This window comes from Crinia signifera, chromosome 7 (assembly GCF_055691185.1).
Source record: "Crinia signifera chromosome 7, ASM5569118v1, whole genome shotgun sequence".
NCBI classification, from domain to species: Eukaryota; Metazoa; Chordata; class Amphibia; order Anura; family Myobatrachidae; genus Crinia; species Crinia signifera.
The window spans coordinates 151,268,253-151,290,117 of NC_139223.1; the positions used below are offsets into that span (position 1 = coordinate 151,268,253).

At 43.9% G+C, this 21,865-nt stretch overlaps 1 protein-coding gene across 3 annotated transcripts in view; it reads left to right on the forward strand.

The window, feature by feature from the left end:
• Positions 1 to 21,865, forward strand: part of ITGB6 (integrin subunit beta 6) — a 100,822-nt gene that overhangs the window by 62,085 nt on the left and 16,872 nt on the right. For all 3 annotated transcript variants that reach the window (XM_083153963.1, XM_083153962.1, XM_083153964.1), the window contains 4 exons: positions 12,377 to 12,511; positions 17,788 to 18,196; positions 18,617 to 18,839; positions 20,322 to 20,419. In XM_083153963.1, the coding sequence (XP_083010089.1) occupies positions 12,377 to 12,511; positions 17,788 to 18,196; positions 18,617 to 18,839; positions 20,322 to 20,419 (865 nt within the window). The remainder of the gene's footprint in view (positions 1 to 12,376; positions 12,512 to 17,787; positions 18,197 to 18,616; positions 18,840 to 20,321; positions 20,420 to 21,865) is intronic.

Genomic DNA, 21,865 nt, shown 5'->3' on the forward strand with positions numbered 1-21,865 from the left:
TGGTGCTGATGATTCAATGTAAATGTATCTATCTCTCATTCCTTTTTTCCCCAAAAATGTAACAGTGTAATGTGGGCTAGGTGAAATAAGGGAGATTGCTAGACTAATGAGGGAGAGAGGGAGATTGCTGCTATTTCAGGGAGTCTCCTGCAGAATGCAGGAGAGTAGGCAACTATGATTAAAACATAAGGGGGAATTCTTAAAAGGTATGAGTTTTCAGACTCGCCAAGTTAATCTTGCACACTTCGCCTTTAAGTGCACACCGAGATTTGCACAATTCAATTAGAAATTCAAATTTGCACTACTTGCGGTGAGGTTGTGCAAATCTTGTCCAAGAACAAATTGTGAAATAGCATGACACAGTGGGGAGAACTTCCAGGGTGATGCATTCAGGATCCTGGCATTTACTATACTGATGCCGGTATCCCGACTGCCTTCAGAAGACAGGTGCCGGATGTCCAAAAGGATCAGAATGCCAACGCCAGTTTACCAACAGCTGGCATCCTGCATGGTAACTATACGGGGGCTTAGGATTAGGATGTGGGGATGCAAAGTATTTTGCAGGGAGAGGGGGTTTGGTTTAGGCACTTAGAAGTTGGGTCAGGGTCAGTTTGCAGAGCAGGGAGGGTTAGGTTTAGGCAGTGGGGTGTTAGCCAGTTAGGCTTACGCACTAGCATGGGGGGGGGGGGGGGTTAGGGTTAGGCAGGGGGAAGGAAAGCATATGTACCTGTTTTTGCCTTGTAAGTGAATGCCCCTTTAAAAAAACGTCCGAGTTTGGCTTGCATCCTGCATGGCCGCTGAATTCAGGCAGCATTACATCCCACCCAAGAAGAACACAAATGTTGAGTGATAAGAGCACCTTGTCTTTCTTAATTTATTTGTGAAATTGTTGTATAGAATGAGCACATCAAGAGAGAATGATCACATGACACAACATCCTGCCCACTATCTTCCTATTGTCAGCACTTGTCCATGTAGCATAATTAGCTGTTTTAGGGGGAGATTCTCTAAGAATCTCCACCCCCCTTCGCCGCCCATCGCATTTATAATTATCGCATATGTTGTAACATATGCGATAATTATAGGAAAGGACAGCTCTTGCGTTAAGAGCTGTCCTTTGCGGTGAGAGTCGCCGGGTCCCAGCAGGTCCCGGCGGCTCCCCCCTCCCTCACACACCCGGCGCTGCTTCTGCTGCGCCGGGCTCTCCTCCTCCCTGCACCCGGAAGAGGATCAGTGCAGTGAGGAGGTCACAGGTCCGGGCAGCACTGCGCTGTGCTGCCCGGACACAGGTGATGGGGTGATGCGGAGCGGCGTGGGTCCGTGCGGGTCGGCGGGGGGCGGCGGAGGGTTGCGGTAGAAGCCCATTGGCGAGGGATGCTTACAGCATCCCAAAATGCGGTAAAAACCTGATAACGGGGTTTTTACCGCATTTTTAGCTTAGAGAATTTCCCCCCTAGTCTTTGGGCATTAGATTCTGTGGGTTTGGAGAGAAGATAATTTAGGAACTGTACAGTAGGTCAAGTCCAAATACTGTGATGATGATTATTATGCCTATAATCATTTTCCAAAGGCCACTATTTTTGAGAAGGTCAACTACACATGCAAAAAATAAGTGCCAATCTGGCCACACTGAGTCGAATGGATTTTGTTAAGGCACAAATGGCAATTGTTTTTTGCCTGGATTCCAGCCAGTCGGGATGCCAAAGTTGGACTTATGACTGTCGGGATCCCGACTGTCGGAACCCTATACCACACCCGTTTTATAAGCCACAGTATTGGTTGGTTCAGAGGATAAAGTTGAGTGTTATAGTAGTGCGTAATCTAACTTAGATCATTTATGGACTTGTAAAATTTGTTATTGGGTATTGACTTTCTATCCCTTCTATTCCTCAAAACATTTATTGTTGCCAGAGTGTGCTGAAAGTATGTTATCCCTGACCTCTCATTGCAATTACTTGGTGGAATGAAGGGTAGAACAAGGTAGTTGGCAGTGAATGATACCCTGAGCTGTGGAACAACCGCCCCCAGGCTGCTGCCTCTGTACCACTGTCTGCCTGTCTTCCATCCTGCAGATAGACTGTGAATGATTGTCAACATGCTGATTGGTGGATAACTTGAGTTATCATCAATCCACTGTATGGAAGCATGTGGAGAATTGGTGCAGGATTGCACTACGCAATGTATGGCATGCGACCCCGTTCCGAGCCGCCGGGAGGTCAAGGGGCTACGCATCTGATCTGATTGAATCTCAAAACATATCCATCGGAATTGGGTCAAATCGGCCCAAATCGGACTAGTGTATGGGAACAAACGCCATCTGAAAATGGTGCAGGTTCCTGTAGTCAAGCTCCAAAAAGTTAGTATTTTTGGAGCTGGATGAATTTAGGTCCCCATACTAATATATGGAGGCAGAGGGCTAGATCAGAAGTGAAAGGTAGACAGAATGAGATATGCATAATATCTGCTGCATTACCTTTATAATGAATAGCCCAGACACTTACATACATACAAAAGTAAGTTAAATGTTAATATTCACCTGCTTTTGTACATATCACGTAATGATGAACACCCCTTTCACACTGAAGTCCCTTCTATGAACCAAGAACAACCCAGGATACTGAACACAGCACGGAGCTGCGGTTGAGATATACTTACCCCTTTCACACTGCCGCTGGCACCGGCGTCACTGGACCAGGTTCTCTGCTCTGTGTGAAATGGGTATAAAGGGTAAATTTACAAAGATGGGATTTCTATCAAAGTTGGGATGTTGCCCATAGCAACCTATCAGATTCTACTTATTTATTTAGCACCTTCTAGAATAAATGATCTCATAATCACTCTTGCTTGCACATCTCAGGTCAGGATCAGAGAGCAGCAGGTAAGTAGTTCAGTAAAGGAAGTTCTAGGTGTGTAACAACCTGATAATAATACCCAACGCGTTTCATCCTCCATTTTTTTTAATGACAAATGGATTTTTTTTTTAGTTTTATATTTAGCAAAACAATAGTGAAAATTATAATTATAGTTTTTTTTTTATGAAAGACATTAGTCATGGGATTAGTCGGGGGGGGGGGGGGGGGGGGATTATACCCTTTTTTTTTTTTTACAATTCACCCATGTGTTCTGTGCTTTAAAAAGGCAAGGAAAGAAAATGTAAGCCTCCCTTCATAGAAAATATTTGCGGAGTGAGCAATGATTACACATTCGCTGAAGGTGTGAGTCACAGCTTGTCCCCTGCATGCTCCTGCTCGCTGATTGCAGTATAGAACAAGCAGTGCATTATTGCTTTAACACGGTTTACACACTGAGTATAATGAAACAGAAAAAGCAGGTATATTAATGTTCAGTTTTTGCAAAACATAGACTTACTGTAGCTGCAAAAACACCATTACTACCAAAAATATTTACTACATGAAAATCTCACTTTTTTCAAAAGAAATAAATAGCAAATGAGAATACAAAAAAAAATCTAATTAATATTACACAATGTATGTTGGTAACTGTAAAAGGGCATACACATGGAGCAAATTTGTGCTATTTTCTAAGCAATCTGACTAGATTGCTTAGAAAGTAAGCACAGATCTCTCCATGTGTATGCTCCAAGAGATAAAATATCTCTTGCTAACTAAGTCAGTGCATGCAGTCAAAATCTAGTCTAATTGCTTAGCAAATTACTGCAAATCTCTCTGTGTGTACAGAATGAGAGATACTGATCGCAATCTCTCTTTCTGATCCACTACCCGGCCTTTTTTTTGCTTAATCAAAATTGCTTAGCAAAAATCTCTGCGTGTGTATGTGCTCTCCATGGGAGATCTTGACACCAGCAAAATTGCTTAGCAAAATTGCTTAGCACAGATCTCTACGTGTGTATGCCCCTTAACTTTTGGCGTGGATTTTCTGTGTGCACCTCTTTCTGAATTATATTGTAATCCATGTCTTGGTATATTTAACAGAGCTAAGATTTTAAAACACAATGGGGTGGGAGATATACTAAGCTTTGGAGAGTGATAAGGTAGAGATATAGTACCAGCCAATCAGCTCCTAACTATCATGTTACAGTGGGACAAATGTATTAAGCCTATGTAAAGTGATAAAGTGGTGATAAAGAAGTGATAAAGTGAAAGGTGATGACGCACCAGCCAACCAGCTGTGTTTGAAAAATGATAGTTAGGAGTTGATTGGCTGTTGTGTTATTACCTTCCACCTTATCACCACTTAGACGTCTGCCCCAGGGTGTTTCAGGCACCTGCATCCACTAGAGGTCACAACCAGTGGACGCTTAGGACTAAATATTCATGCTTAGAAGTGAAGAGCAACAGCACAAAGCCCTAAATACAGTACATTTTGCACCGTTGTGCTTCTGGTTAGAATAGTCAAGAACAATAGGTAATAAATTACAGAGGAGGTTGGGTAACCAGTTTCGGGCCTATCTGGTGGCTTTATCACAGGCAGCTTCTCCTATGGAGTGCACACTTGCCCCCTTTAGTGGACTGCTGCTGCAAAATACAGAGGCTCACCCACAATTGTCCACGTCCGCTAGTTCTGTGGTGCTAAATATATCCTAGCAGCCCTGCTGCAATATTGCCCTTCCTTTTTATGGTACATTATAATGTGTACTAGTGTGGCAAACACTGAGCAAAATATAAGATCACTATTAGATCAACTATCAAGATTAGATCAACTAACAAGTTTGTGTATATGCCACAAATATATGTTACAGTTACTATTTTTTTATTTTTTATCTCTTAACTCTAATTAACTTTCAAAATAAAGAGTTAAGGCAAAGAAGCAATAGAATATGTGCCATTTATAAAAGTAACCAAAAAGTTAAGTGTCAGAGTTCAACATTTAATTGCCATGACTACTTGTCCTCTGAGATTTGACTAGGTCTGGATAAATGCAATATAAATATTAAACACTGAGCTCAATTAAACGTATTAGTATAAGCATTCTCTTTAATAACTTATTTATGCTATATTTGAAAGAAAATTATATTATTATAAAAATAACCAGTAGCACTTAATTAAAATTTCCATTAGAATTTTTTTTTCTTTATTATGTATTTGTACATGTAATAATTATATATGAAAATTAATTGGGCCGTGTAAACTTTTTAGAAAAAAAAACCTATATAAAATTATCATTATTATAATATTATTAGTAGTAGTAGTAGTAATAAAAGAATGTCCGCCCCCTTACAGCAGACAGGTTTTGAGGTTGCTTGAAAACGGTCTGCTGTTAGGGGCAGCCATTGTGTAGGAGACATCTTTCATTAGCAGCAGGAAGAGCGCCTGGACTGCAGGCAATTAGATTTGCAGGTCCCATAGACCCGGCGGTAGCAAGTGGACGGGTGAGTAAGGGTAAACCTTACTGGGGGGGGGAGGAGGTAGGTGATGAGGGGGTTGAGGGGCACTGCCGAAATTTTCTGTCCAGGGAGGGGGGGGGGAGGATGTTGGGGGGGTGCAGCTTCAAAATGTTGTATGTACTTTGGGATACAAACAATATCCAAACGCTTAGGAAGCCGGCAGTCAAGAGACCAACCCCAGCAACCCGAAAAGGATGTTCAGGAGGGATCTAACTGTCTCGACCTACCTCCTTAACTCTATTACTCTAAATTTAAACCCCCTCTCCAAAGCCTAACCCTAAGGGCAGTATTCAATGCTCCCGATTCACCGTTTTGTTTCAGCGAATCGGGCTGTTTTCACTCCTTGCGAATCTGGCTCTTTTTCACTGAAAATCTGATTCACCCTATTCAATGTTCACTGTTCGCCGAAAGCGAACAGTGAATGCCGGCCAGTTCTCCGTTTCATACCGGCTGCAATTCGCTGGTGTATTTCAATGGAGTTTTCACTAGGATTCACCGAGAGTGTATTCAATGCTAGGATGGAGAACTGCTTTCAGCATGATTTTCGCCATGATTCACCGTTTTGCATGCTACATCTTTTTAAGGTGAACTGGAAAGTGAACTTTTAAAATAAAGTTTTTTTTTTTTCCTTTTTAGTGTAAAAATCTGAAATTTTATTCTGTGAAGGGGCATGCTATTTCTATTCATGTGCGTGCAGCACATGAATATATATTTAATTTTTTATATTTTTTATTTATTTTTTACACGTTCGCCAGCAGGGGTGGGGAGCCACTCATTACATATTCACTTCACACTGGTCCCACTCATTACATATGCACAAGCGGGACCAGTGCAGCAGCTCCCTCCGCGCCCCTGCCAGCTCTCCCAACTTCCATCTCCCTGCCTGCCACTGTCCCCTGGCTCCCTGGGGTTAAAATTCACCATCAGGGGCAGCGGGCCACTGCGGCGTTGAATAGGGAGAGAAGGAGGGCTGGCAGCGAATGCTCCAGCCCTCCGGAACCCGGCGAATGTGCAGTGAATTTTAAACAGGATTTGCTGCACATGCCGTAAAAGGGCATTGAATACTGCCCTAAGTGTCTGCACTAGTGCCTAAATCTAACCCCCTCTTCCCTGGCTTGACTCTAATTCACCCGTATTTACCGAACTGTATTATTGCAAGTTTGAGCCTTTCTTTGGTGCTGTAATAATATTTTTACTGGGGGATGTGAATGAGCAAAATACATGATTTGCCTATATTGTTGATTTACCAGAGCTGCTAGGAACATGTCTAATGGGGCCTACACACATAGCAATTTCAGGCCATTTTCTGAGCGATGTTACTTAATTTAACCACATCACTCAGAAAATGACCCTATATTGCTGTGTGTAGGGGTCATAGCGACAGCGATGCGTGGCCCCGCGCATCACTATGTCCCTGCGATTAATATCCAGCATGCTGGATAAATTTAGGTAATCGCTGGAGTCGCCAGGGTCAGAGCCATTGGCGTATCGCTGAGCAATCTGAGTGATCTAGGATCGCTCTGAACGCTCATCTCCCCTTCGCTATGTGTGTAAGCCCCATAACTCTATACAGAGATATTAGAAAATCCTAAAGTCTCTTCCATAGTCGGTTTTAGTGTCTCCCGGCACTGGATTGTGCATACTGTAACCTGTCAGGTTGCATGCTGGAGCTTGTTTGTGGTTCTTTCATTACAGATGTTTCATCCTGAAACCAAACATAGTTTCTCCGTAGTCCATCATACATTTTCTGTCATGGCAACTTTTGTAAACAAAACAGACTGCAGGTTCCCTTCCTCTGTCTCTCATGTGTGAGAGAATTCATTCTGATGCAGGACGTTGTCTGTGGCCCACTATTTTTCCAACTTGAGCTGGTGTAACCTTAAGGTTTATAAATCCTTCTACATCTAAGCAGTGGCGTGACAATGAGGTGTTGGCCGCACCCAGATGTCACCCGCTGAGGGTGTGACACCAAAATACTGTAACATCATTGCATGCAGCACCCGGCTGCTGTCACTTTGTAGGAACCAGAACTGAAGCCACAGCTCTCTCCAAAGGGCAGCCCTCATCTACCGGACCCCTAGAGTACCGAAAATGCGGATTCTGCTTGCAAGGCCATGCCCTCCGTGAAGCCACGCCCCTCATGTGAGCCACGCCCCCTTTTCTCGGCCATGCGCACCAGGTGGCATCAGGTAAAGTGATGCTCTGCATTTAATACATGTAATAATTATATCCAGTGACGGTTGCGATGGCAACCTACAACACCAATTACAGCCCTAAATGCTGCCCAGCACTGCATGAGTCCTTGCAGTTAGAGGATCAGTGAGCCCACCGGGGACCAGGATGGTGCACCACAACAGGTCAGTCTGACCTCCCAGACTTAGGTGCCATCATTAATCCAGTACAGGCTAAAAAATTATAGCTGGTTGCTTTGAGCAACGTTTCCAGTGCCTGTGGGATTCTGTATGCATGGCCAACATATAGGATGCTGGCTGTTAGAGGATGGACCTGAATCCAGACATAGGCTGGGAAAATATATTTACCTTCTCCCCTACCCCCTACTCCTCCCTACCTGAAGCTAAACCCTCCCCGTTTGTGTCTAACCCTCCCCTCTTTGTGCCCAACCCTAACCCCTCCCTTTTAATAATTAACTTTAACCCTCTCCCCCTTGCAGCCTAACCCTAGTGCCTAAGCATAACACTACGACCCCACCCTCACCTAGCACTTTGATATCCCGGCATACATACAAACAAAATGCCGGCTGTTGTGGTTCCCGCGTCGGCATCACCAATGATGTTGTAGTTCCAGAGCTGGTGCTGTGGGTGCCAGGTGGGATACCATAGGCAGTCCAATTGCCGGCTTCATAACCCCCCCCCCCATGCCTGAGTCACGTCAAATGTTGATAAGCGTGTTTTTTTACTGCACATGCATCTCAGTGTTATTTGTACATGAGACACAGTAGTATCAGAAAGTTTATCCCAATCACCAGTGGTGGAACCAGAGGGGGGGGGGGGGGGGATCCCCCTGTATTGTTTGTGATGTCTAAAAAGTGTTTAACTATAACAATTAAATGTTTGGAAAGTATTGTAATATATGTGCATAAAATATGATAATTATTATTATTGTTTTTATTATTATTACTAATAATAATAATAATAATAATGTAGTTTATTCATATGCATGTTAAATTGTTTATTTATGTACACTGTCAATGCGATATAAAAGAACGGATTCAAAAGTTTAAAGGCTACACACTATATACTAGTCCAACATGTCGGAAGGTCCCATGAACTCCCCTGGCAGCTCCCCAGGAGGGCTTCCATACGATTTGGCACTTGATGTTCCACTTTTTACATGTGAGAAATCGCATATGATTTATCGAATTTAAAAGGACTCCCGGGGGAGTTCAGGAACGCTGCATATATGATTTAGCTTTATCAGCACATATGATTTATTGCACGGCCGATTCAGATGTCACGTGATTTGGCCCGATTTTACACGATTTCTCACCCTGACCCATCAGAATCCGGTGAAAACATGCCAAATCACACTAGTGCATGGGGGCCTTAAGATGTCACATGAGACGCCATAGACTTGATAGTGGCAAATTGGCACAACCATATCCCTTTTGAGATGTACACTATAGCTTTGTATAATCTCTCTCAACAAAATTGAAATGTTTCTATGTCTGCCATGCCCTCAATCACCCCCTTGTAGAAGGTTGTCAAGTTAATATGGATGCACTTATTCCATCTACTAAACTATCAGTGACTGACAGGTGGGCAGCCTTGCTGTAGAGAAATTCACAATGTCACCTGGCTGACTCATACACAAGGGAAAAGGTCAGCCATGTTACGACAATTCAATCTTGGCTCCTGACCTTTGTCAGAGCACATCAAACACTTTCCTAATATGTGTGAACAATTGTAATTCTCTGTGATGGATTGGTAATACTTGACATTCCACTGTAGTTCTCTGTGATGGATTGATAATACTTGACATTCCATTGTAGCTCTGTTCACTGATGATTGCATTTTTATTTCATTCATATTTGCAAATTTAAATGAAAGGACAGTGGGGTCTATGTACTAAGCCAGTGGTTCCCAACCTGTGGTACTAGTACACTATGGGGGTACTCTGCCGACCAGCTGGGGGTAATTGAAAATAATATTGGTCATGGTAGGAGAAGAAAAATCCTCCAATGATAGAAGAAGTCTCCCATTGCCATGGAACGAACCACATTGCGTCAGTTTGAGTTCTGTCTCCTTGTGCTTTTGCCTGACCAGCAATCCACTGGGAGCTACCCGAGCTGTTCTCAGACATCAGCGTTCATCTGCCCCATGCTGACACAGGTTGGGGAAGCAGCAGCAGCATCATTCCTATAGGCGTTAGTGGGAACCCTGGAGACAATATACAGCCAGGGACCAGACAGAGGGACCCGATTCCTGACCGTACACTAATCCTCCGCCACTCATTTATATAAAGACAGGCATACCGCTTACTTCCAATCCACTCTTAAGTGGATGTTTGATATTGACAGGAGGGGGTATTTATAAATGAAAAGCCTGATCAAGGGGTACAGGAGAGAAAAAAAATTGGGAACCTCTGTACTAAGCCACTGAGAGATAGATAAAGTGGTTGGAGATAAAGAACCAACTAGCTCCTATCTGTCATTTTCAAACACAGGAGTCTATTCATGAAACAGTAAAAAGATTTTACATGTGAGCCAGTGGAGAAGTTGCTAATGGCAACTAATCAATTTTAAAGTAATAGTTATCTAGTGCATTCTATAAAATTATAAGTAGCAGCTGATTGGTTGCCGCGTCTGGTTTGCATGTAGCCAGGGGCGTAACTAGATATTCATAGGCGCCATATGAAAAGTTTTTAAGAGCCTCCTATTTAGCAACTGATGGTGATAAATGTATGTAGAAGATATTACTTCAACAGTAAAGATGGGCCCCCTTCAGCTCTGGGCCCTAGCAGCTGCACCCTTTGCACCTATAATAGTTTTACGCCCTTGCATGTAGCACCCAAAATACTGGAAAGCAGACGCTGAACTACCACTGGTCAGCAGGTGCAGTGCACCGGGGCCCCTGAGGACAAAGGGGCCCTCTGCTGCTCCTGTCACTCACTGGTTTTCACTGTCACACTCTGTCTCACCCCTGCCTCTCCATGTCACCCTCTGCCTCTCCCTGGCCAGATTCTCTAAGCTTCAAAAGGGATAAATTGGAGAGTGATATTTTCAACTGAGCACTTACGTCTCCAGTGTCTTTAAGCAGGTTCCAACAGCTGACATCGCTAAAGGATTAGATGTTTTGATCAGACACTCTCATAGTGGGCCATGCAAGACCTCCCAATTATATCTCCACCTCAAAAGGCAGCTAAACATAGATGATTTGACCACTGGCATGGCAAAATGGTCTGCAGATCTTCCGAGTGTCACCTTGCCTTCCCTCCTCTCCGCCTTCACTCGATTAAATACAACTTTAGTTTCAGCCTCTTATATAGAGATGCAGTACAAACTACTACATCGTGCTTATTACACACCAAAACTTAAAATGATTTTGGGCTCAGCAAATAATTCTTACTGCTTCAAAAATCACGACTCCAGATGCCGACCTACTACATTGTATGTGAGCTGCCCAGAGGTCAATGCTTTCTGGCTCACAGTGATTAGTTATGTGCAAACCCAATACGGCATCACATTCACCCCTACGCCTGAATGGGCCCTATGGGACATTTATCCCACCTCTAATACTTCTCGCTTGTCCTCGGGACAGAGAATTTTTCTATCAAAATTGGCTGCTGCTTAACGCAAGACTATCCTTTCCCAGTGGACCTTATCCAACACTTCACTTTATCCATAACTTTACTTTTGCTGAGGGTCTCATATCTTTTTCAATATGGAATGGTTGGAGATGACACTTAATAAGGAGGCCAAAGCAAGGAAATTCTTTGCTATATGGTTGTTTTATATTAAATCCTTACCTCCTCATGTTAAAGATCCTCTTCGGGAGGCTGTACAATTAACGTCCTGGTATAATCTTGCAACTCTTCAGTTGAATGCACCTCCTTTTTGACCCCAACCCTTCCCTTGTGTTCCCCTTTTGTCTTATATTGACCTTTTGTTTATGCTGTAACTTGCCGCATTGTTGTAAGATTGTTGAGTCATGGTATTATAGGAAACAACCACACAATCTTTATTTTGGATATGTTTATTACACATATGTACTATACTGTGAACCAAATGTAATACTTTTTTGAATGCTTCTTTTAACTGTATACATTGATGCAGTTATTCAATAAAATGTTTGAAAAAAAATGGAGAGTGATAAACAGACAGCCAATCAGCTCCTGCCATCTCACAGACTGTGTTTGAAAAAATTCCGACAGGAGCTGATTGGCTGGCTGTTTATCACTCTCCATTTTATCACTTTTGAAGCTTAGAGAATCTGGCCCCCTATCACCCACTGCCGTGTTGCATATTGTGACCTTGTCTTGGGATGGAGGAGGGGGGCCCAAATTATATTTTTGCACCAGGGCCCACAACCCACAAGCTCCGCCACTGCTGGGAAGCACAATTTTACACTGCCAGTCAGGGGTGAGATAGGCTGAGCGCACTGTCAAATCAAAATGTATGTACATATTTTAAAACTGTTTCTTATCTACGCCTCCATAAGGTCCAATGTGGTTTGTCAATGTCATAAATTGCACCTTCTGGCGATATTTTCTCCTACTTTTACTCCAACAGGGCACCTGTATGGGCAAAATGCATTTTTTTCTGTAGTTATTACAAATTATTTTTACAGTGTTAATATATAAACACAAGATTATATAAACAATATGGAAAGAACTTGCTGTTTTAGCTGCAGAAAACTAAAGTTTAGGGCACAAATGGCTCACTAAGCACGCTCACAGGAGACTGTGTAAAATCGCTGACCTTTTGGCAGAAAATAGGCTAAATGTTAATGTTGGCGAGTCTGTGATATTGCTGAATCACATTTCTGTATGCAGGAGCTGAGATCGGAAATTGAGCTTGAAGTATCAGGAGACACAGACGGACTTAACCTCTTCTTTACTGCACACTGTAATAATGAAACAGACACCCCAAATAGCAAAAGATGCCAGGGAATTAAAGTCGGCGACAGGGTAAGTACATCTGCAAGATAATTAGGTGCATATTACATGTGTATGTATCATGTATGTTTATCCCCCAAGTCAGGTGTAAAATGGAATGGGATGGCTGGAGCATGGTCAAACATTGAGGTGTGATTAGACTTCTGCGTTTTAAGGCACATCAGGAACTGAAATTCATCGCCAAGTTGTCTCCAGGCCCAGAGGCAGAACTCTGGGAGGCAATGGAGTTATCTGCCTCCGGGCTCCTGCTCCCAAGGGGCACCTCTCCTCCTCATCAAATTTGAATCAGTTAATGGAAAGCAGCTGATATTGCTAATGTGTCTGACTCCTCCTTCTAACATCATTTTTGCATATATCACACCCTGTATTAGATCCCATGACCTTACTGGAGACAGACACTTTACTGATTGAGCTATTGGGGGGGGCACCAATACTTATCTGGCCTCCGGGCAACTTGGATGAACTTACACCACTGTCATACTACATTTAAGTACATGAGAAAAACTAATTTATAAAGGAGCCGATTCAGACCTGTTTGCACAGGTCCAAATTCATCCCCATCCCAATGTTTTTGGTCTGCTCATGTGCAGGCCTTGGGTACGAGCGCCTTTGGCTGTTTCTCTTTGCCAAGGCGCTCACAGCCTGAGTGACAGGCAGGGGGTGTTCACTGGGATACATCGGTGGGCAGGCCCAGAGGAATGCCGGGAGGACCCCAGCAAACAAAGGCATGCCCCTACCTGATCAGTGCCGGCGAATGATGTCACATGACGTCAGCGCCCGCCCCCAATTCAACACAAAGCAATCAAATGAAAAGTAAGTCCTGGTTTACTTTTCACAATGAACAGAGGAAAAAAATTATTCGATGTGAGGAACCATTGAATAATTTATCCTGTGTGTGGGTACATGTAAGTGTACTAATCCGTTCGGAGCGTAGTGCGGGGATTCAGGCGGAGGGGTGGGCATGCATTCAATGGGGTGACGTTTACCTGCTCGTTAGGCAGCAAATATAAGTAGCCTACTGTAGCAAGCAGATCTGAATTGGGCCCAAAGTTGGCTTACATGGCTTGATAAAATAAAAGAATACTCAGAAATTGTACAAACAGAGGAGAAAGATAAAAAAAATTTATAAAAAGCTCAATAGTGCATCAGAGCTAACATCATTCCACCCCACCACAACCCCTGGCGGACATCTGTATGACATTGTCCAAGAAGGTCATTTCACCAAATGAGGGCTATATATGTATAAAACACTTCATTGTTATTGTATATTTCTTTGTCAGTTCCTTAGAAAAACCCTGGGATTCAGGATTATGACTCACATAATTCATTATATCTACTTGAAAATCCCAAGTTAGTTTCCAATTACCCTGGAACACACCTCTCACCCAAACTCATAACCAAGCACATTTTAAATATATGCTGTGATTCACAAACAAGATTACATTTGATGTTAACTCATGAAGCCAGACCAGTAATCTGTGTGTCACACAGCATGACGCCAACACAGATGATTATGTACAAATTGAGAAACAAATGCTGCCAATAGTACGATGTAAAACATTTCTATTATTGTACATTTACATTTACATGTAAAACATTTCTATTATTGTACATTTACATGTGGTTTAACAAAAAAAAGAAATCACTGGATCACACACACTTAACAACCCCAGACAAAGGCTCCGCCATACTTGAAAGGGATGTATAGAACAGAGCTGCGATGTAACAGTACAATAGAAACTCTGCAAACACATCCCTGTAGCAGAGGTATAATAATAATAAGCAGGGGACTCTGACCTAGAATGGACCATAAGGGGCAGCCGGCGGGACAAGTGCATGGTTATGTTATACCTTTCTCAGCAACTGACAATGGAATCTAATAAAATCCCGACACAGATGATACCGTATGTGGGAAATGCCTTCAAAGGAAAATGATGGACATTGCATAAACATAGACAAACAAAGCAAGTTGTTGTCAGAGGCAAATGGGTCAATAGTTAAAGGTAGAAAGATTGTTAGAATTATATTCACATTTTTTGATAACATTGTCAAGGCACTATTCTCATTTGTCAATATGATGCTTTATTATATATGAATAGCAATGGTATACAGCGGTGGCTCCTTAAAGGTCTGGCCAAGGTTTCTGCAGCCCTCTCCTCTAGATGATTGACCGCTTACTTCACCAGGAGGTGGGGCTAAGTCCAGCTGTGATGGGAGGTGGAGCCTAAATCCAAGGGCAGGACATAAGTTTGGCACTGCTAGCCAACAGACTATGCCTGTGATTATCAGGAAGTATTTCCAATGGAAAGTCACTGTCACTATTGTGCAGTCCATTAGGGTGGCAGATTTTACTGGGGGAGCTGCAGTCTTGTCCACTGGGCCTATTCATAATGGGTTCTGTGCACACAGACCCCAGAGTTGCCGTCACTGCCAGGGGCAGATCCAGGAGAAAATTACAGGGGGAGGGGATAGGAGAGGGTTTGGAAGGGGGTGTTAGTGGTGCCAATGTACATGCTAAGAGAGCGGCGAGAGAGAGGAGAGCAGAGAGAGGGCAGGAATGGGATTAAAAATAGGACCTGGTGTTTAAAGTACACAGGCCCAGAGGAAAAGGGGGTGTGGCCACTCAAAAGGGGGCATGTCCTTGAGTGTAGTGTATACAAATTCTACACATTATTCAACAAAATACTAGACCCCATTATACATGCCCATTACTCATGATGCCAAATGGAATGAGCCAAAATTCACATAATGCCACACAGATTGAGCCAAAATTTACATAATGCCACACAGATTGAGCCAATGTGCTTCATAAACAGGGACATTGGGCGCCAAAGGCATGCATGTAAAATTTATAACATAATGCCCATTACATGTTAAGCCACACACCATAATGTCCATTATGTATTATGCCAAACACCATGATGCCTATTAAAAATTATGCTACATAAGTGCTGCCTACCTACATGCTCATTGCAAAGGGTTCCATACTCATTGCCAGGGGTTCTATGCTCGTTGCCATGTGAGATTACATGCTCATTGCCAAGGGGGAATACATGGTCACGGTAACTGGGGGACAGCCGTGCAGAGAGCGGGGGGCTGCCCGGCTGTATTCAGAGCACTGAAGGTCCCAGCTATTTGAAATAATACCCCTTTCACACCAGAAAATGCAGGGACTTACCCAGGAATATGGTCTCAGGATCATGCAGGGACATTCCCAGGTTGGCCCCTTTTACACCAGCCTAATCCCAGCATTTTCTGGTGTGAGGGGGAGAGAAAACCACCCCCCTCTCCTCCCCCCCTTTAACCAGCTATATCTTCGGAACCAACTGACCCATTTACATGAGACCAGTATCACATTGAAGAACTTTTGAGTGGGCTGCCTTCTAATGATTTTTGTCCTGTGAAACTGGGCCGTTTGGTTCCAGAGAAATCTGCCCTCATGGGGGAACTGGCAGCCATTGGAAATGGATGGGGGTCAGAATTAGCGGGTCCCATGTTATCCTATGGGGAAATTGTTCTAGCTTTGCCCAGCGGTATCTCCAGTTCCCGGGAGACTAGAGACGCGGGGCTAGGTTTCTTGGGAAGCCCCGGTCCTCAGCTATGTCAAAAAAGACAGGGGGCACGTGCCTAGGTGCCCCCCACCCCCCCTGAATCCGCCCATGCTCACTGCACACATTAGACTAAAACTAAGGAATACATTTACTAAAGTATGTTTTTAGAAGTGGTTGTCCATATCAACCAGATTCTACTCATCATTTATCTAGCATATTCTAGAGCAGTGGATCTCAAACTATGAGTCCTGACTGTAAAGTAACTCCTGCCCATCTCAGCATGGGGTCATCACTACATGTTGCTGATCACCAGACTCCTCTAATCTCTCATCCAGTGATACAAGGAGTCTGAGAAATCAGTTTGTATGTCACTGTCTGTCAATTCAGACTCCTTGAATAACTGGCTTAGAGATCTGAGGAGTCATCAGGCTGCTTTGTTCTCAATCCAGTGCTCTGCTTCTACTTCTTCAACTGCTGCCACCATGCTACCAGCAGGCTGTACTCCTGGATCTCTCATCTACATGCAGATATCCACAGGGAGCTAATGGCTGGCATCACTGGCACTCCTGGGTCCTGGGGCTTCTCAGCTGTAGGAAACTTGCAGATAAAACAGGCAGACTGCAGTTAGTCTCAGAGGAGCCTGCTTTGCATAGGCAGGGCTCTGAGGGCCAGATGCACTAAGCTTCAAAGGTGATAAAATGGATAGTGATAAACAGCAAGCCAATCAGCTCCTACCTTTATAGAGGATAATAGCTGACATTTGATTGGTTGCTATGTGCAACATCTCTAACTTTTAAAAGCTCACACTTTAGTAAATGATCCCCCAAAGACTCTAGGAGATCTGTGCAGGAGCCATGTATTAATTTCAGTGGCGTAACTAAGTTTTGGGAGCCCCCCGCCCGCCGCCGCCCCGCGAAGCACCCCCAATCCCCTGCCGCCCATGCAAACCCCCCCCCCCCCCAATCCCCTGCAGCCTTACCGATCGCGCTGGTCCCGGCGGCTCCGTTCTTCTTCTGCTGAGGACCACCACAAAATGGCCGCCCCGATACAGCAGACAGTTTCAGAGAATTGTGTGCTATATGGGGGTGGCCATTTTGTGGTGGTCCTCAGCAGAAGAACGGAGCCGCCGGGACCAGCGAGATAGGTAAGTCTGCGGGGGATTGGGGGGGGGGGGGTGTAACTATAGCACCGCAGCCCCCGGCGCCCCCACATGCACAGCGCCCCTGATGCTATAGTTACGCCGCTGATTAATTTGTTCTTTACAAATAGGGTAACAATTTTGCATTCACTATTGGAACTGGCAAGCAGCATCCCTTCATTATCACTATCATAGGTGTATATATTGCACTCTTCATGCATGTCCACATGATTTTCTGCTAAGCGTTTCACTCAGAGATGTAACATACTAAAGTATATGGGTATGGTGGTCCGTCAAGGGGGCATCCCAACGGCCAGTATCCTGACTGCCGGTGCTTCGGCAGGGGGCAATCGCAAAGAAGCCCCTTGCGGGCTTGGTGGCTTGCTTCGCACACCACAGGTTCTATGGGGGTCGTGGACCCCCAAAAAGGAGAATAGCCCCTGTCAGTCGGGATCCCCCTGTCGGAGCACCGGCAGCCGAGATTATGACATCGGGATACTTACCATCGGGATCCCCCTGTCGGGCAGTCATCCGGCAACCAAGAATGTAAATAAGAGAAATTGTGCTAGAAGGTAATTTTATCCATCATTATATTTTAGGTTTCGTTCCTTGTGACTATAAATGCGACATCTTGTGAAGAACATATACGTCATATGATAATAAAGCCTGTGGGTCTTCAAGAAAGTCTGGAGATTGAGATTTATTCGGAGTGCGCATGTCCGTGTGCCGCAGATGCTGATGAGGAGAGTGCTGAGTGCAGCCAGGGAAGTGGCACATTGGAGTGCGGAGTTTGTTTATGTAAGCCTGGATTTTTGGGAACCCGTTGTGAGTGCAACGAGGCATCTCTGAACAGCAGCTCTTGCAAGGAACTGGACACTTGCTCTGGACGAGGGGAGTGCTTCTGTGGACAGTGCCTCTGCAATCCCTCTGTGTATGGAAAAGTCTACGGACAGCGCTGTGAATGTGACGATTTTTCATGTGTGAGGCACAGGGGACTTATTTGTGGAGGTACTAATGCTTTAACAGAATTGTTTTCTCATAGTCTAATAAATACTGTATAATGGAGTTGTCACTACAGCTCAGATGACTCAGGTAATTCATTGCTTGCTGAGAACTGCCATATTTAATGAGCAAATCTGCTGGAAACGAATCACTATACCAACAATCCCAATGTCAACAGTCAACGCTATGTCAACAGAGATGATGTTGGGATGCTTTGGTATCAGCCCAGTGCGGTCCACATCTATCGAACCCCATAATGACACCACTGCCACCACATCTTCCACTGCTTCTATTGTAATACTATGAGACTTTTATACACTTATATTTTTCATAATGCCCCTTCTACATTTACTGAGAGCACAATAATATCTAGTGCCCCTGCTAAAGCTATCAAGTAAAAGGTGCTGTACTGTTATATTTCTATAGGTCACGGAGACTGTGAATGTGGAGAGTGCGCCTGCCACAGTGGGTGGACTGGACAATACTGCAACTGTACAACGAGCACGGACTCCTGCATATCTGAAACTGGAACCCTTTGTAGTGGGAGAGGTAAATGTGAATGTGGAAGGTGCATCTGTACCAGCATTGGGGTATCCGGCAGTACCTGTGAAAAGTGCCCAACTTGTGGTGATCCGTGTAACTCTGCAAGGTACATGCTTGTCTTACCCTCTGACTATAATTTGAAATTTTTCTTTTTTTGTAAAAGAACAGTAGAACGTGTACTGTAGGTACTGCAAAAAGGTAGAAACAACACCAATAGTATGATGTGGTTAGAGGGCCGAAACCACGGTTTCCAGCGCCCAGGTGAAGAAAGCAGTTTGGCGCCCCCCCCCCCCCCCCCCAAAAAAAAAAAAAAACCCACAAGAAACACAGGAGCGGCAACTACCTATTGGGATATGTACTCATGAGCTTGCATTCAATACATGCAGCAGCAAATGGCTATAATACAAAGCATAATAGTACTTACTGTAGATGCCACTCCAGTGTGGCTGGGCTGCCATCCTCCGTGCCTGCTGCTCCCTTCCCCACCAATGCCTCCCCCTGCCGGGAGCCTGCGCCATCCCCTCTGCCACTGCCTTTACTGTAGGGATCGCCATCGATGATTTGAAATCATTGATGGTTTATGGCCGATGTCGAATACTTTTGCCATCGATTACGGAGAACCAGATGGTTTCCCTACATCGATGGCAAAGGAGCGCCAATGTTGCAGTTTTTTTTTTTTCAAAGTGCCGGGACACGGAGCATAGCTCTGCCCCCAACACCCAGAAGTCCCGCCCCCGAGTTCTGATTGGCCCACAGGCCATTCAGTCATATATAATGGATGACCACCGATAGTTAAAACTATCGATGGTTATCCAGCAAATAGTTTACTACAATTGATGGCTGGGTGCAGAATTGCCATTGATGGCATCTGCACTGATGGCCATCCCTACTTTACTGCCATCTGTGAAGCCTTTTATCGCCGCCGCAATCTCTAGCTGCCGGGGGGAGGGACCAGGGGGGGTGCTGTTTGTAGCACCGGGTCCTGCATGAGAGCACCAGACAACTTGCTCCTCCACTGCCCCTTCCTATCCAGCGCCCAGGTCACCTTACCCCCCTAGCTCCCCCCTAGTTACGGCTCTGGTGGTTATAAGTCCTATTTTAGATAGACCTAATAGGCTAGTCAGAAGAAAATAAGTAAAAAGTAAAAACACAATTTTTTGCAATATTGTCTAATATATCAGATTTTTTTTTTTTTTCTTCTAATGAATGTGTTGCTTTGAGTATAGTTTGATGAATACAGAGGCTTCAGGCAGTGACTAGCGCAAGGTCAGGAGTTGGAACATGACATCTGAGTTTTAAAAAATGATTATGCATGAGATTCAGGTGCGATGACTAAAGTACCATTTATCATGCAGAAGCATCTGACTAATGTTGCCTACAGGACTGTCTGAATAGGAAGGCAGAAAAAAAAAGTTAGACAAGGGGGATTTTATAAAGTTGTTTTCAGGACAGTGAATACTATATGTATATGGAATGTGCACAGCAGAAGTCTTGATTTTTTTAAATCACAAGTGGTCTATTTTTTTAATTTTTCTTATTTGTCCTATTGACAGGCAGAGATAGATTAACTGTTGGTTACTCTTTGCAGACCCTGTGTTGAATGCCTTCTGTTTTCAGAAAAGCAGGACTATGGAGCATGTGTAGAGACATGTTACCTTCTGGATGCCACAATCAGCAAAGATGAAGGTTTGTAGCTTTTTAAATACTACCTATTAGAAACACATGATTCGCGTAAATTGTAATTGTCAGTAAGAGAATGCCAGAAAGTTGGTAGTTTTATGAAAATGTCTGAAAGTAAAAAAAAGTGAGACGTTTCCCAACCCAACCAATCAGAATGTAGCTATCATTTTCAAGACTTCATAAATAATAACAAGAACAAAGAAGTACAAACAAGCTTTTCTCAAATTATACTTAAAGGAATTATGGAAATGCTTGGGTAAACAGAAAAGTCTTGTTTTTGAAGGATTCTAGAGTCTCGGACTGTGCAGGGTAGAATCTGATAGGTTGCTAAGGGCAACACATCCAGTTTTTCATTTTTAGGAAATATATTGAGCATAGCGGGAGGCTCATTTGCACATCACACTGGTAATTCTCTGTTGGCCTACAAATGGATTTCAAGTATCATGAGCCTCACCAATGAAAATGGTCATAAATAAACGATATTATTAACTTATTTTATAACACTCACATATTCAGCAAGACCTTATTAACAATGGGGCGGATGACGCTATAGCTCCAGCCTGCCACATAAAAATAGGTACTTTGATGATGGCGATCTGTCTAGTGCTGTGTACACACGGGGGAGATAGGTGCTATAATCGCTGGGAATATGGTCGCAGGCGACCATATTGCCAGTGATTGGGAGTGTGCCCCGGCGATAAATCGCCTGGTGCGCGCTCCCGTTTTCTGCCCCATTGTAATCGCTGGTCGCAGGAGCTTGCTCCTGCGACCAGCTAATTACCTCTGCGGCACCCCCAGCAGAGGTTCGTTTTCAACAGCGACCATCTCTGGTCGCTTGTTGAAAAAGAGACACTGGGCAATATATTGCTCAGCAATATATTGCAAGCAATATATTGCTAGCAATATATCTCCCCCGTGTGTACGCACCTTAACCTGCCACATTGTTGGCCATAAATCATAATTATTAATATTCTATTTCTAGTTTTCTTACAAAATTATACAAGTTTTCAATTTTTTTAGGTATTTGAGCAGATATTGGGGTTCAAATACAAGTGCAGGTGGTATATACTCAGGTGGTGTATATTCAATTATGGCATTGGCCACACCCACACTACAATGGTCACACCTACATGGTACTGGCCCTACCCACATAACATTGGCCACACCTTCATAATACTGACCACACACACAGTGCTGGCCACAGCTCGTGCTCAGCTCAGTATAGACTCTTGAATATTTTTATCCCCATGTCGATGGAGAACTTACTATGGCCTTGATATTCAGCAAAGCTATGCAGCAGCTCAATAAAAGAATGTACTTTTAAATGAACTTTTCACATTTTAATCAGCCCAACTAGGGTGACATGTAGGGTGACATAAAATAGGATGCCATTTTTTGGCCCATCCAGGGAGAACCAGCCAGGGGGTGATGCGACGGATGGGGGACCTTTTA